The following is a 15,993-nucleotide window of genomic DNA, read 5'->3' as shown; positions in this document are numbered from 1 at the left end:
CGAGCGCGTGGCTTCATCTGTGGTTTTGTTTGCGTGGAAGCGCGTGCAAATTATCAACGAGATCAAGTTTCGTGCTCGTGCAAGTAGCTTTGACAGCGTTGCACACTAAGTATGAAACAGAGTATAGGAACACAAGATATTACCAATCTAAAAAAGACTTAGAAGAAGCATATTCTACAAAATAATTAAAATTATTAAAAGTGCAAAATAATTAAGTGTTGGTATTCTTTTCCTTGAAGCTGGAAAAATATTTATATCAAGAATGATCAAAGCAGTACTTCTTCGGTGCGTCGACAACCAAAACGAGGTAATCGTGAAGGGCGTCGTTAAAATAAAATGAAAGAGAATGGCATTTATTAACCAGTACGTCATCAAAAACATCTCATAAAAGAAACCATCGTGGTCCGAAACGACAGCTATCTAATGACGCCCCCCTGGGAAAAATTGCTACGCTCATACAAACGTTTCGTCAAAGGTGTATGGTACAATACCAAGACGACCATCAATGACTACATAATTCGTGCTCCTAATGATACACGTATTAAAAGGAAGGCGTTCTGACTACGAGCATTGGCAGAAAGCCCCGTCACAGACCCCCAGCAGTCATGAACACAAGTAAACACTACAAGAGAGGCATGCTGAACTCGGATGCAGATATCAGAGATGATCATATTTTTTGTCTTCAAAGGTTAAGCACTTGACGGGGGTAAGATGCTGCCAAGCAATGAAGTGGGAGGTGTGAGGGGTAAAGTAATCTGCAGACGATGATAACAGGACCTAGCAATGGATATATCTTCAGACGTGCCGTCTTGATACAGGGGCACGTCCAGAGATGGGGACGGGAGTTGCCGCCAAGCCCAGGAAGGGCCACCTTGTGGAAGAAGTACTGGGGTTCTAAGTTGAACACTCGTCGAGAAAGTCGGCGAGATCGCCCACTTTCTGCTCGTGTGTTCAACTTATTCCCTCGACACTTCTGGGATGGCGGCGGAGGTCATCAGATGATCATGTGAGGGTCGAGAAGAAGCCTTGCGGCTCGTATGGCGAGGGCCGCGTCGTTAACGTTCCTCCGGATGTCGTCCCAGGCCTGTTTTACTTCCGGCGTGTTGGGCTTCATCCGGGCCAGGTAGTAGAGCTGGTCGTGGACGGTGGGAAAGCCAGCGCCGGCGTACGCGTTGGCCAGCTGGGGCGCAAAAGCCAGATGCCTGTGCAGAAGGGATGGAAGGGATTTCGCTTTCGTTTTTATGCGGCGAGCGAGTTCGTTCTCTTCGAGCGCAGAGAATGCGGTGACGTCAGAACGCCGAGCTCGACTGGAAGAATAGTAGTTAATGCAAAGGTTAGAGCACTTATATATCTACCCGCTGTACATCTCCGATCAGAGCCAGCAAAATAATTGTCTGCTCCTCCCGCGGAGGAAGCGATGGCGGCCCGTTTGAACGCCGAACGCCGGCGTCGTCTGCTAGCTGTGCAAGGACTGTCTCACCCTTTTCTACCTTTCTCGGAAAGTTATCGGCTCTTTACGGAGATAGGGCTTAGCCTTTGAAAAAGGGGAGAGGAAAATCCTCGATGGGCGCGTTGTTTTCGTCCACCGACTACGACCAGACGTGTTCCAAGGAACAAAGACCCACGGCCGAGAAACCGGGATGTCTGCCCCCGAGCGATGAGGAAACTGTTGCGGAGGCGGAGCTTCCTCGCGCACATGATTACTCTTCTTCACCGTGCCTCTGCTCCTGCTCTTCAATGCCGGCTCTCCCTTTTACGCGCGAAGATACGCTTTTTTTGTACAGACACCGTTTCAGTATTTATGAAATCAAAGCCCCGCGTGTTGCGAAATTCACAATTCTGCGTGCCTACGTTTGTCGCTTGGGAAAACGGGCAAAGCATATGCCATAAGCACGAACGGTCAGAAGCCCGTTTCTGGCGTGGTCTGTACGCCATCCTAATGTTTACAAGATCACAGTCTAGCGTGCGATCTTACATCCTAGTACGTACACGATGGTTGGCGCGCCTTTGTTATGTGCAGATTGGCGGAAAATATCCGGACTCCCCAATGTGCCAGCCGCCTGCCAGATAAACAGACAGCTTCTTGCATTTACTTCCTGACGAAATGTTTAGGATTTGAATATAGGTTAGTTTATCAGCGGAAGTAATTCAACGATCTCTTGGAAACAAAGTGTTACTTTTTAGATAAACTAGGTATTGCGAACAAGATCACTGCTAGTCGTGTTGGTTTCTATGCTTTTATGTGGTCAGTTGGATAAAAGAGCTTGAGTTGATCCCATTTAACATGAACATCTATGAGTACCCGTTGATACTGCAGAGTTCGTTGTATCTGACGGCTTGCAACCCCATTTTCGCCTTTGTCACATAGCGCAGGAAATGCGAACCTCGAGATGTAGCTTGATCACACGTCCAACGGGTAAGCAAAAAAGAAAAAAAAAACAAAAAAAAACAGCAACTATGTTTTGGAAGTTTACAAGATATCTACAGAAACAGACCTATATCATAAGTGAAGTCCCGTGTTTGAATAAACTTGGAAAAACAAAAAACTGAGAAAAACGCTTGCCGGTAAAATCTTTGTCAATTGGGATTTATTCGAAAAACTACGAATTTTGAGATTATGAAAACAAAATAAAATGCAATAAACAACAAGAAAAACGGTATTTTACGAATTAAGTTTATAAGAGCGCAAGGTTGGTGATCCTGAGGAGAGTCCACTTCAGTTTTTGAACATTTCTTTTGATCGGGCTCTTTGACGTGGGGGAGTTTCCCGTTTATGTCGTCAGGGTTCGTTCAGCGCTTTTGGGACAACTAAAAAAACAGTGCTCCGGCTTCCTATTTTCACCATCCATTTTGGCTTCTTAAAAGGAAGAAGGGCTTTTTTTTTTTTTTTATAACCGTGAAAGATGTGAACCTGTGGATTTCATGGTAGGTAAAGGGCAACGGAGGCTTTTAAACCTCCCAACGACAAAGTCCAGGAGTTTCGCTATTTCTAAGTACCCAGGTTTATTAAGGTAACACTTGTTTGCAAGACATGTCGTTGGACTGTTAGTAGTAATACCAATCGCAAGGGCGCCAATGTCAAATACAGCAGCAGAAATATCTTAGGATACCGGTTATTGTTTCTATGAATTTGTTGTAAAATTTTGCCCGGACAATATTTATATTAGAACGCAGCTCGTCGGTTCCAGTTTCCAAAGTGAGCTGCGTCGGCGTCGCCGTCGGCGTCGGCGTAACCGCGCGCGTTGCATTATGGGACGTTTCCTCGCTAAACTTATCCGGATACTTTTTCCGCTGAATTTAGCGGAAAATTTTTCCAACTAACTTTAGTGGACAAATTTTTCCGATACAATAATGTGGGAAAATTTCCCCGCTAACTTCAGCGGGAAAATTTCTCCGCTGAATTTAGCGGGTTAAGTTTGCCCCCTAAGTTTATCGGGGAAATCGACGTCACGGGACCTCAACACAAATTCAATTCCCCCCCCCCCCCCCTATTAAATTTAGCGGAGAAAATGATGTCGCGACTTCGTGTAACGTCAACCATGAAGTAGTTCAGCTGCATGAGGAGAGGAGCAGGAAAAGAGGAAGAGGAGGGAAGGAGGAGAGGGGGAGGGAAGAAGGAGGAGGGAAAAGAAGGAAGCGGGGACAAGGAGAGGAAGAGGAAGAGTAGAAGGGGAGGGGAAGGAGAGGAGGAGGGGAAGGGCCTAACCCCCTTTCCGTACCCTCCCCTCCTACTCCTCAAGAGCTGCGTTCTAGTTTCGCAGTACAGTGATTTGTAAACGCCTTTCATTTTGGAGCGCAGCTCTTAGACCACATTCACACAGCCGGCTTCTCGCCCCGTCCCGGCGCAAGTGCCGTAAGCGCCGAACCGAAATCGGGACGGTGCGGGGACGGTGGAGTGTTCGAGCCAGCGGCGACAGAGCTGACTGCGGTGGCTACGTTAATGGACGTGTGCTGGCGGCTGTGCCCTCCATATTGGGCGGTAGCTTGCGCCACTAAGTCTAGAAACCTTTCTGCACCATTCAAATTCTGCGTGTAACTTTCGTGTCCTTCAAGACTGTGTAAAGGGCCACCCACACTAGCGAGAAAACGCGCCCGGCGCGCCGATAAATCGGTTAAGCGGCAAGATAAAGGGCGCGTCTCTGCACGCGCTCGTGGCGCCGACTGTGCTTCGGCGACATTTTGTTACTTGCCGCGATCGGCGTGCCACGCGCGTTTTCTCGCTAGTGTGGGCGGCCCTTTAAGGGCCACCCACACTAGCGAGAAAACGCGCCCGGCGCGCCGATAAATCGGTTAAGCGGCAAGATAAAGGGCGTGTCTCTGCACGCGCTCGTGGCGCTGACTGTGCTTCGGCGACATTTTGTTACTTGCCGCGATCGGCGTGCCACGCGCGTTTTCTCGCTAGTGTGGGTGGCCCTTTACCGGTACAACCTATTAATTTCGTCCGCAATTTCACAGTACCCTTGATGTCTAACCCCAATCTTGTAACCCCCTCTTTGTGACTAACAAAGTTATTTCTTGGTAGCGGGGTCGATCACCAAGTGCGACGGACGATCGGCGTCGATGGGCACCGCCACAACTGTTTCGTTCCCTGTAGCTTGCGTTTGGGACGGCGATAGCCATCTTGCATGTTTGAAAACATTTTATTTGCCTCTACGCAGAGCCGTTTATACTGAGAGAGTTTGGCCGATGGGCGGAGCTTGTTGGCCGCTAGAACAAGCGGATTTCGCGATAACACAATATGGCGTTACTTCTTTGTCTTGTTCATTCCTGAGAAATCGCGTAGAGTTCCTATGAGTCAGAGCCACAATATGGCGGACGGAAGTAGTCATCCCCCGGTTGTCAGACTACGCTGCTGTGGTTGTCAGACTGTCAAAATCTCCTTAAGAAGGCCGAACTCTCTCAGTATAAACGGCTCTGCCTCTACGTTTTGAAACAAACACGACAAGACCCACTGCGACCACATTTCACATCCATCACTCCTTACGCTACATTTTCTCCCCAATGATCGACCACCGTGTTTTCTTTCTTTGACTGTTCTTCCTTAAAATCACATTTACGTCTATCGCAAAGGAACCGACGCGGTCTCACCATTTCGAGCAGCAGCTCAGTGTTAAATCCAAATCTCTGTATGCCCGTCGTTCAAGAGCCGTAAACATCACACAATGCGCCCGTCGTCTCGCTCCTTCCCGAAAAGAGCTTTGTTGGCTTCGTCATTAGGACGTTAGGGCACAGTACGGTCAATTCCCCCTCCCACGGCCCTGCCCATGGTCACCCAACTTTTGAGAATCCGCCAGAGTGTGCGAACGCTTCCTATTTTTGGATTGGTCTTGCCCCGTTTGAGCGGGACTCCGGCGCGCCCCGTCGCCCGTCAGCCCCGGAAACGTAGAACATCGTCTTTCGGCGCACTTCGGGTCCGGCGGCTTGATTTGATTTCCAACCCGGTCCGAAAACTCTCTTCCCCGGCGGGAACTCCGCTCAGCGCTCTCGCCGGGACGGGCAAAAAACGGCTGTGTGTATGAGGCCTTTTGTGCGCGCGTGGGTCGTGAGTTTCCCGGAAATTCCGCGTTTCGTGAAGTTTTTGCTGTGCCCAGTGCGCTTTCTGAGTCACAACAATGCGCGTTGGTTGGGACGTGCGCCTTCGGGCGAAAGGAGAGCATCTGCGCCAGACGGCGAAGAAACGCGGAGCCAGAACTGGTGCCCTCCGCCGATAGGCCGGGAGAGGAGCGCCAGCGCGTTTTTGTGCGCGTTCAGAAAAAGTTGGGATCATCCAACTTTCTTATGCGCGCCCGGAAGGCGCAAGGAATCAGCGCGACATTACGAAATACGCATTTTCCCGGAAGCTCACGGCCTACGCGCGCTCAAAAACGCGTTGGTTTGGATCGCGCATTAGGCACCCGTTTTCTGGTTGAGCGGCGTCGGCGTCTGCGTCCGCGCGTTGCGTTATGAGACGTTTACCCGCTAAAGTTCAGGGGGAAACCTAGCGGGAGATTTTTTTAGATAATTTTAGCGGAGAAATGTCCCCGCTAAATTTAGCGGGGAAACGATCCGACGTCTGAAGCGACCAAACTTTTCGGATCAGGCAGTCGTATTGTCTGATCGGACGTCGGATCGGATGGATTTTTACGCGCATGTGTCTCGCGCTTTACCCGAAAACGCAGAACACAATGCGAAGCGCAAGTTCGTCCGGTTCTTTAGCAGATGTTGTGGTGTCGTCAAAACGCCGATAGCTGATTGGCTCTGTTTGAAGGATAGTGGGTAGACTTCGAGGCAGCTTGGTTCGAGGTTTACCCACTATCTCTCCATGACAGCCGATCAGAGCTCGACGTCTTTCTTACATCACCACAACCTTTGCAATAGAAGTAGACGAGCTTGCGCTCCGCATAGTTGTATGCAACCCCAAGAATCCGGGACATGCCGCCGCTCGCAACTTACGCCATCTCTCGGCAGTCACGTCAGCGCCCCAGCGTAACTCAATGGGCAAAAAAGTTTCATTTTTGTAATTCAGTTAAAACTCCACAAATTTAATTGCACTCGGGGAGCCATAATATTGACCTAATAGCCCGCTTATTTGAAGAATTTCAGTGCCTCACGACCATTACATTTCCTTCCCGAATCAACAAACCGAATCCCATAGACTCCCATTGAAAACGAGGCCATGACATTCAGCTCCCAGGAAGAAAAGCTTGTCGCCACAGGAGCTTGAGGTCAAATGCGATCGCTTTATTAATCTTAGCTTTAATTGATTCCAGGAGAGCATTTTGAAATTCACGCTCAATTTTGAGTTATCTACATCTAAATCTCTCTAATAACCGAGGGCTGGCATTAGCGTTAAAACATGGTTGGGTCAGCAGAGATCTCACGCCCAAAATATTTCGCAAATCTTTACTATTTTAAAGAAGGAAATATATATTTCTGATGATTGCACCATGGTAGCAAGATCCTTCTTTTCGAAGGACAAATGAATTCATTTTAGCGCCATAAATGACGATAGCAGTTATGGACCAATAAGAGATTTTGCGGTTCCTGTACCATGCCACTTTCTCCAGTACTCTTTGTTTTTTCGGACTCCTGCATGACGTATATACCTTCCTTACCGAATGTTTGCAAGAAAAGCTCGGGTCCAGCACATTTTATGTTAAAGTATTTAGGATACAAGTGGACATAATCATAAAATGATCTGAAGGCGCGCAGGCGCTGTTCTCGGGAACCACCCTGTCTGGGACCGCCGTGTCACCGTGTTGTCCTCCTTTTCTGGTCTTCCTGGTTCTACCAAGTCGGCCCAACATCTTGCCTGCTTTGTTTTCATAAATAAAGGATCGAATGGTCGCACCGCAGAGCCTATGGATTCAAGGGTTCAATCCCCACCCCTGTCCGTTCCGATGTGGATGGACATTGTACCGGGGCGCGTCCGTCTATTACCACTGCGTGGTGCACGTTAAAAACCCCAGGCTAGCGGTCATATTCCACTTGGCAAATTTCTCATTTACAGCGTCCACAACATCGCCACACAACAACAAACTGAAATCATGCTCGCTAAACGCTCGATAAACATTTGTTTGTTTCTCTCTCATAGAATCGTGGTGCTTCTAGAATCTCTCAGAAAAGCACGTTGTTTATGGCGTTTGATGGACACAAGAGTCCGTTCGAGCTTGTTTAACTTTGAGAAAGCAGAGTGCTGAACCAAAAGGAAAATAATAAGTAAAAGATAAACTTCAAAATACTATCTAGAAGTGCACACAAGACAGCCCACCATATCAAGGTGGATGGAAAACAGGAGACCCTGTAGAATTGTTTAATCATAGAACATCGCCCGCTGTCGCCAATTGCGTTTCTTTTAACTACATACTTCAAAAGAGCCCTGTTTACCAAATATGTGGCCTCGCAGCTTTCCAAAAGATTAAACCAGGCAACTACATTCGTCGTGAGCGTTTCCGCATGAGCTAGATCGGCACAGTAAAACTTTTAACACCCATAACTGTGTGAACAGGGTGTAAGAATGGTGTGAGTTACAAAACACACCCATCTTACACCATTTTTACACGATTTTCAATTATTGATGGGTGTAACAAGGGTGTACGGACAATTCACACCCATCCTACACCGTTCACACACCCTACATGTACATATCATGTCGTATTACACCTGAGACTGCGGTGGAAGAAATCGGAAGAACTTTCAGTAGAAGGAACAGACACAGAGAACGTCTCAAACTCAGCTCTGCTGAGTTTGAGCTGAGTTTGAGACGTTCTCTGTGTCTGTTCCTTCTACTGAAAGTTCTTCCGATTTCTTCCACCGCAGTCTCAGGTGTAATACGACATGATTAGCTACCACCAGCTCGCCTGCACTCTCACCGTCTTTTCACAGGTACATATCGTTCGTAATTTGTGTTAAAAGAGTGTTCGTCTTTCTCTTTACACCCATATCTACAGGGTGTGAGAGGGGTGTGTCGGTGAAATTTCGGATTAACCCAAGGCATCAGTTAATCGAACTTTGTTACGACAAACAATGGCGATAAAGGCATCTCGACTGATCGTCACAATCAGGTATAGTTTGAAAGTCCTAATGAACTGCACGGGGTGGTCCGACCGATTCAATTTCGGTACGTTGATGCGACCAAACGTGGAAATGTCAATTCGAGTGTAGGACGATACAGCCAAATAGAAAAGCGCCGTCACGCGCGAAAGCCGGATGTAGGGGTTGGAAAGTGCACGTGATCGAGCCGCGATCGCGTATACTTCAAAAGGGGCGTATGAGTAGTCCTAGGGATGATCGTGAAAATTTTAAATTAACGAAAATTAAAAAAACACTTGAAGTCTAAATGTGCTAGGAAGACTTAAGTAGCAAGAGTAAAACACAAAATCTACATCTTGAGGGTGATGTAGTGGGATGAACGCTTGAGCCGTTATCGAGGGGTTGTCAGTTCAACTCCACCTAACGGAAGCTTTTTTTTTTTTTTCATCAGTCCGTTTTTGTATGATAAGAACATGAAGCCCACACGCTAATGCGTCGTATGCTGTCACTGACGCCCGCAACCGCGCATTTGATCGGCCGCTTTCGCTACTCGCATACTTGTCCAAACACCCTTATTTGAGGGTGTGCGACATTACACCCTTTTTCTAAGGTGTTTTCTTACACGAATAAGGGTGCTCCCTATAGGACAGGCCATTTACACAAATAAGGGTATAAAACTTTTATGTGCGTGCCGTTTGAGAGGTGGTGGTACTGGCTCACGCTGTACTTGAGAAATTCAGCCTGTGCAACCCAAACACGTGCCGGTACGATGCTCATCCTGATTGGTGGGGACGAACCCAGGATTTCCGGGTTTTTGTAGCCTGATCTTTCTGCTCTCCACATGCCCCGAGCTACCAGGCGCTAGCACACTCGGTTAGGGACTCTCAGAAAACCAGGACTCAAACAGGAAATGTTGCGGGTCCCTCGCCATCGCTGAAGGTATAAAATATATGGGCGAACTAGCATATAATTATTTATTTATTTGCACCATATAGTATCTCTCTTTCTCTCCCTTGCACAATATTACCAACTGCAGAGCTTACAGATGTTTCTGTGACTATCAGACAACTTAGTCAAATTTCGACACGGGCTTAAAATCATGTGGGTTACCACAATTTCAAGGCTGCTTGCAGAGTTTTTGCTGAACCTGGAAACACGACTTGCAAAAACTTGCATATTATACAGTTTGTTGCAATATATGGTCAGCAGGGGAAGCTCCAACTCCGGCTCGAGCTCTCTAAGTTTGGTAACGCTTCAACTTACGAAGAATGACAAGCGCGAGGTGGAGACGGAGCTTCTCCAGCTGACCTTCTCGGTGTGGTCCAACCATTCGTAGGTACCGTCTCTATCTGTACCACATCGCGCTCGGCGTGAGTTGATATTACAAGGGCGCCAGGGTGGTTCGTGCCCCAGTAGACTTCTGGTAAAGCGCTTATTTGTCCATCTCTAATGCAAAGCGTGCTTTGTGTTCCGAGTTATACCTTTATATGAACGTGCATACAAGGGTCGTTTGATGAGTTTGGTAAAAAAACTGGTTAAACGCTTTGTTAGAAGAAAAAATTGATGTCGTTTCTCAACATAGTCCCCATTGAGGACTATCCACTTGGTCCAGCGAGTTCCTAAATTTTCTTTCTCTCAGAAAATGAGGTTTTCTTGAAGGCTAGAAAATATGAACTGACAAAAGTAATGACATTCTCATTTGATGAGAACTTTTTCCGACAGAGTCAGATTTCTCAAGTTCGCGAACACTGATAAAACACACGACGCCATATCAGAAGAATGGGGTGGAGGAAGAATCAACTCGAAGTACAATTCTTCCAATTTTGTCATTGTCACGGTCATTTCGTGGAAGAGCGCGTTGTCTTGGTGAATGAACAGTCTGGTACTAACACCTCCTAGATCACAAGGCCGTAGTGCTGATAATTTTTCGTCACAGAAGAAGGCCGATCGCGGGCGGTGATTGGATACGAGCGCTGCGTCCGTCTCTCTGATTAGACACGAGACGCTGACGCAGCCCTCGCGTCCAATCACGGCCCGCGATCGGCCTTCTTTTGTGGCCAAAAATTATCAGCATTATGGCCTTGTTATCTTGGAGGTGGTGCTGGTACCCATCGCGCACATAGCTTTTTGTAGAGGGTTTTATGCACACGTTATTTTGAGATGCCTATGGTCTCAGCAGTCTTGTGCACATTCACTCGACTGTCCTCCAATTAATATACTATGAATTTATTCAACAATATCCGTCGTGGTGAACTCAACTCGGCGTCCGGAGCGCGCTTCATCTTCAGGGAACGTTCTGCCACGTTTAATCCAATAAACCCAGAGCTAAACAGCCTTGAACGTTGAATAAGGGTCCCCATGAACTTAATGCAACTCGGTTGTGATGCGTGGACGTTAACATTTTTAAAACAAACGTGCTTGATCATTGCACAGGGCTGGTTTTTTGTTTTTTTTTCAGTGTTGTGGCAAGCGCTACAGTGTTTGCTTCAGCCGTCTGTCAAACATGAACAGGGCTTCGCTCCTGTCTGGAAGCTAGCCTGGGCTATTTTGAAGAATGACACTTGCCAGCCATGGCATCATCCATTGAATTGTTCATCGTATAAATTTACCAAACTTATCAAACGACCCTTGTACTTGCGAGCTGTACAGGAAGCAAAATTACGTGGAACAAAACGGAGAGAAGTTCGAATCCGGAAGCGCGCAGGGGTTCGCCAATAGTGGACTCCATTAGCGGCGAGATGTTTTGGTGGCGCCCTCCTATGGTTCCCCCTTGTGACGTCATTACCTTGCGAAAAACAAGTTCGATGGTGTTTGTAAATAGCATGATGGAAGCCTGAAATCATTGCGCTCTCGAAGCAACACTGCCAACACCGTCGAAATTAAAGTTCTTTCATTCCTCGTATTTCCGTCGATGGTATACCCTTTCCGACGTCATAGTCAGCTTTTGGGCCAATCGTGGAAGGCCGACCACAGCGACGTTTTCGGTCGCGCACGTCGCCAATAGCCTGTGACAGCTCAAGAGTGCAGTGGAAGCTCCGCTTCCAGCACGAGCTTTGTGGCCTTGATAGCACAAGTGTGCACGCGCAGCCAAAGCGCGGCGGAAAGCAAGGAGCGCGCGCTGAAGGCGGAGGTTCCACTGCACTCTTGAGCTGTCACCCACCATAGTGAGCTTGTTTACAAACAGACAAATAAATAGCTGACGTCCATATTCCACCGTATCACGGCCAAAGCTATAATTGTATCTTTTTAGCAACCACGCGCAATAAAAGCCCGGGGTAATCGCTTTGGGTGACGCCTCGGCAGCTGCGCGAGCACTCGTGCTGCGAGGATGCAAACCTACGCAGTCAGGGCTGCCATCTCACGCCAGCGCAGCCTCCGTGGTTAGTCCATGTTAGCGTGAGACTGCGAAGTACTACTGAAGAGGTTGTGCAAGCGCGAGCGGCTAGCCTTGATAAACTCGACTGGAGTACTCTCTGCCCGAGCGCTCGCTCAGCCACCGAGGGGTGATTCAAAGGAAACGGCTCGCGCCTTTAGCATGCATGGCTAACAATAGTCCATGCTGAGGTGAGACAAAGTTTAGCCTGAGCCAAGGCGCCCTAAGCCAGAAGACCCTCTCTAACAGGCTCCAGTGATAAGAGAAAGCCCAGCCTGAAACAGAGCACTTTTAGCATCGTTTTGCCTTATGCCCGATGCACTACCGCCGGTGCGAGGCAGGAAAACGCAGCGGATTCGGCTCGCGCTTCAATACTTCGTTTAACCTTAGCATGGGCTATTGTTGGTCGCGTGCTAAAAGCGCGAGCTATTTGCTTTCGACGACACCTCGGCGGCTGCACGAGGGCTCGTGTGGCGCGAACGCCAATGAAGGCTACCGTCTCGCGCTGGAGCAGCCTCCGGGGCCAGTCCATGCTAAGGTGAGACGAAGTATAGCTTTAACTTTGCTCGGTTTAAATTTGGCCTTTTAGCGATGGAGCAATAATCTTGAGCGTTAGCTTATCACTTTAAAATGCACATTGGCTGCGGGAGAAGCAATTACACATTGCACGTCTGCGCTAGGCGCGCCCAGCTGTGACCTTGAGAGGTTCCGAGGTTCGGAGCTGTCTTGAACGTGTTATCAGTGCTATGCCCTTACTGCATTACGATGTCTCCTCTCCGGATTCGAAGATAAGATTGGCGGTGCAGGCGGAAACAGAGGGCACATTGGAAATTGGAAAAGTGATTTCGCTCGGGGCTTAGGCGCCACATGTCGTCACGGAATGGAATTAAACCGAATGTCTCGGATTCTTGGCCATGTATAGGTACCGTGTTTTCGGAGCTTATATCTTGTGAAATTCGAAGGCTACTTTTCGGAGTTTATTTATTGACAAAACATTTCAGGTTATGGATTTTTTTTTGTCAGATTTTATTTTTGCGTATTTCAGAGTTTAGCTTCGCTTTATTTTTAATTTTTGAGAAATACTGCTCTAGATTCATGAGAACTGTCCAGTATCAAATGATATTTCTTCGGCTTTGATTTGGTATATAGTGCCCTTGATATTCTTAATACTAACCGGCCCTCGACCAAACTTGCAAACCAGTGGGAGTTTGGATACCTCTTTCCTTCCGGTACCATTCCTCCACCCTACCCCGTGGTTGCATAGACCTGGGGAAGGCCCGAAGGGAGTTGAAGTTTCACCTGCCCATCACCTACTCCAATAAAATCTAGAGGTTCATAACTTCCACGGTACTAACAGCACAACCCCTCTTTTACCTAAGAAGCAAAAATACTGTGGTTCAACCGGGAAATTTCGAGCAGTGACTCTTCGTGACCCGGAAGCAGAATGACCCGTTGTCCTGACCCAACGTCGTAGAGCTAAGCGGTACACACTCTTTTAGCAATGATTAAAAAACAACAAAAAAAAACAACAACTGGTGTGGTATTTTTTAGCGCAATGTCCACGTGCTCTGAGAAAAATCTTATTTTCAAATACTTCTTTTTTTTTTTTACACCGCGATTTCAAAATTTTGAAGTTGTTCGAATAAATTCAAATACACCGATCTCAACAGCCAGTTTGACTATAGCCACCGCTGCCGCAATGCATCGAGGGATCGAGGGAACTTTAATATTTTTGCATGTGCGACAACCTCGCAAGAGATCTGCTCGTGTATATCACAAAACGGCACGTGCTTTTCCATGGACTGCCGTCTGCCAACTGAGAACTAAAGTTATGACGGCGTGACATATTCACCGAACACTTGGTGAGATCGGTCTATTGACGAAAATTTTAGCGGCGAGTGTTTTGCTGAGTTTCTCAGAATTCTTTAAAAATACGAAACCCTAGTTAATGATATCATCAACATATTTTTACAAAAGCTGTATGCTACTTCAAGCGGAGAAGGCTAGGTCATGTGGCTGTTACGTCATGACCCTATCGACCAATCAGGATTTTCCCGTCACGGCAGCTTTTCTGGCACGGGCGTCACGCCGGCTTTTCTGGGAGGTCACCGAGGCCGGCGCACCACGAGCTCCTTAACACTTTCGCGTTAAAACGTTTGACTCACCTGATTGTGGGTCTTCCCATCAAGCCCTCCGGCTTGATGAAGGCCCGCTCGACCAGCATCATTCGGTCGTTGACCATCCGCAGCGTGCCCATACTGCGCATGGATTAAACCTCAGTCACTTCATTGTACGGGGGTACTGAACTCTCCGAGTTATTCACCACAGAGAAAAATGCGCAAACATAAACAAAATGTTACACGCGTCATTTTTTCTCAAAGTTTTATAACGCCATCGCTTACATTTGTTACAATGACTTTCAGCAGTTGTCTTGGTATGTGAAGAAGAATACATGCCTTGCACGGTCATAGGGCACCCTACCAGCCGCCATGCAACCTACCATGTTCTTTTGCCTGTACCCTTTGCAGCAAATATTTGGCATCTTCGAATTCGTTCTTTTCGGCAAGGCATACCGAGGAGAACAAATTCGATGGTAAGTAAGTAAGGTAAGTAGGAAGATTGACGTCACATGACATGACGTCGCCGGACGTAGTAACGTGATCTGGAGTCACGGTGTCTTGTCCTGGCACCCTGCGTGTCTTTAGCAGTCAGTTAGTATAAATAACGGGATCATTGTGATATAGAACATCGAAACCCAACATGTAAATCGTCGTCCGATTGGTTGTAATTCTCTCCTTCGAAAAGTTCAGCCGGCAAACACTGTCAGTCGCCATCTGTTCGGGCGCGACGCGTGATTGGATCCGAGTCTTCGCCGAACGCTGACGTAACTTTCGTGTCCAATACAGGCTCATTGGGTGCCCAAATAATGGCGGAATGGGATGATTGGAGCAGCATGTACCACGGAACACTAACTTTTGAAAAAAAGATCTCTCTCTCTCTCTTTCTCTATCTCTCTCTCTCTCTCTCTCTCTCTATATATATATATATATATATATATATATATATATATATATATATATATATATATATATATATATATATATATATATATATATATATATATATTTTGATAGCTACTAGATATTCTCTAATTTTTTTTCTGTATTAAAAAAAATGCTGTGATCGGTACAGATCAATTTAAAAGCTTAGTCGGCTCGAGTGACAAGTTGAAGCGCGGGCGGGTTATAGAACGTGGACCTTACGGACACTCAGTGACCCTAAGCACGACGTGAACAAACCACTGCAATATTGTAATTTTTGTGTTGTCCTCTGAAGTGTATGATTCTGGAAACTCACTCGAAGGTTTTTTGTTTTGAAAGCCACTTGTGCCACTCGGAAGCCGCCGTTTTGAACAAGGTAATTTCCTTCTTAAGCCAACCTGAAAAAAAGAAAAAGAAAGAAACATTCATACTACTGGAAGCTTGCGGCGGCAAGACAGTGGCGCCACGGTGCGGCTCCTAGAGGAAGCATTTCGCGCAGACGTCCAGTGTAGCAGCCGACCTTAGTTACAAAACGTCTGAGGCCACAGTCGGCGCTACGTTTTATTTTCCACAAGACCTCGAAATTAAGTATATGGTCTCCTCCATGCTCGGGTAAAAAAAGAAAAAGCCGCCATTACGTAAATCCCAGTACGTCTACTCAATCTGCCAGAGAGCAAGAAGTAACCTGGTAATACGAATCAGTCTTGGGTAAGTTACTTTTCAAAAAATAATTTGTTACAGTTAGTTACTGTCAGAAAAAAGCCGTAAAGTTACCGTTACAGTTACCGCAGCAGAAGAGTAACTCGTTACAGTTACAGTTACTTTTAAAAAGTAACTACGTTACTTTTCAGTTACTTTTCTATAACACACAAAAATTAAAAAAAAAAAACTAGAAAGCGCCCCTCAAAACCTTTTATTGCATAAAATTAAAAAATGTACGCTTTTTACTTCATATTGTAACTTAGCAGCAGTTGCTTCTCGAAGTTAGTGTTTGAAAGTTCCCACGCCATAGTAGTGGCGCAAATCAAAATGCGAAACATGCGCAGTGTGAAGTAGTAGCGCTAATAA

General features: G+C 46.9%; 2 protein-coding genes across 2 annotated transcripts in view; both read right to left on the bottom strand.

Annotated features, from left to right (window-relative positions):
* Positions 1–679: 679 nt before the first annotated feature.
* On the bottom strand, positions 680–15,317 carry LOC8039265 (putative N-acetylated-alpha-linked acidic dipeptidase). The gene is made up of 3 exons (XM_040499229.2): positions 15,242–15,317; positions 14,050–14,142; positions 680–1,202 (listed from the first exon to the last, which is right to left on the bottom strand). Exons 2-3 carry the CDS (start codon positions 14,139–14,141, stop codon positions 995–997), a joined length of 300 nt encoding a protein of 99 aa, XP_040355163.2. The 5' UTR covers position 14,142; positions 15,242–15,317; the 3' UTR covers positions 680–994.
* LOC121832922 (aminopeptidase NAALADL1-like) overlaps positions 15,238–15,993 on the bottom strand; it is a 40,977-nt gene continuing 40,221 nt past the window's right edge. Inside the window, exon 15 of the mRNA XM_042288587.1 lies at positions 15,238–15,323. Within this exon, the coding sequence (XP_042144521.1) occupies positions 15,238–15,323 (86 nt within the window). The remainder of the gene's footprint in view (positions 15,324–15,993) is intronic.

Source organism: Ixodes scapularis, unplaced genomic scaffold (assembly GCF_016920785.2).
Source record: "Ixodes scapularis isolate PalLabHiFi unplaced genomic scaffold, ASM1692078v2 PGA_scaffold10__122_contigs__length_95168666, whole genome shotgun sequence".
In the NCBI taxonomy this organism is placed as follows: Eukaryota; Metazoa; Arthropoda; class Arachnida; order Ixodida; family Ixodidae; genus Ixodes; species Ixodes scapularis.
Note: the sequence above shows the minus strand (reverse complement) of the source record. Positions and strands in the feature narration are given on the sequence as shown.

Excerpts from the sequence above, each read along its gene's own strand:
- LOC8039265 (XM_040499229.2), bottom strand. The coding sequence starts at position 14,141 with ATGGGCACGCTGCGGATGGTCAACGACCGAATGATGCTGGTCGAGCGG. Across the intron at positions 1,203-14,049 it reads ATGGGAAGACCCACAATCAG|GCATCTGGCTTTTGCGCCCC; the intron begins GTGAGTCAAACG and ends CCTTCTGCACAG.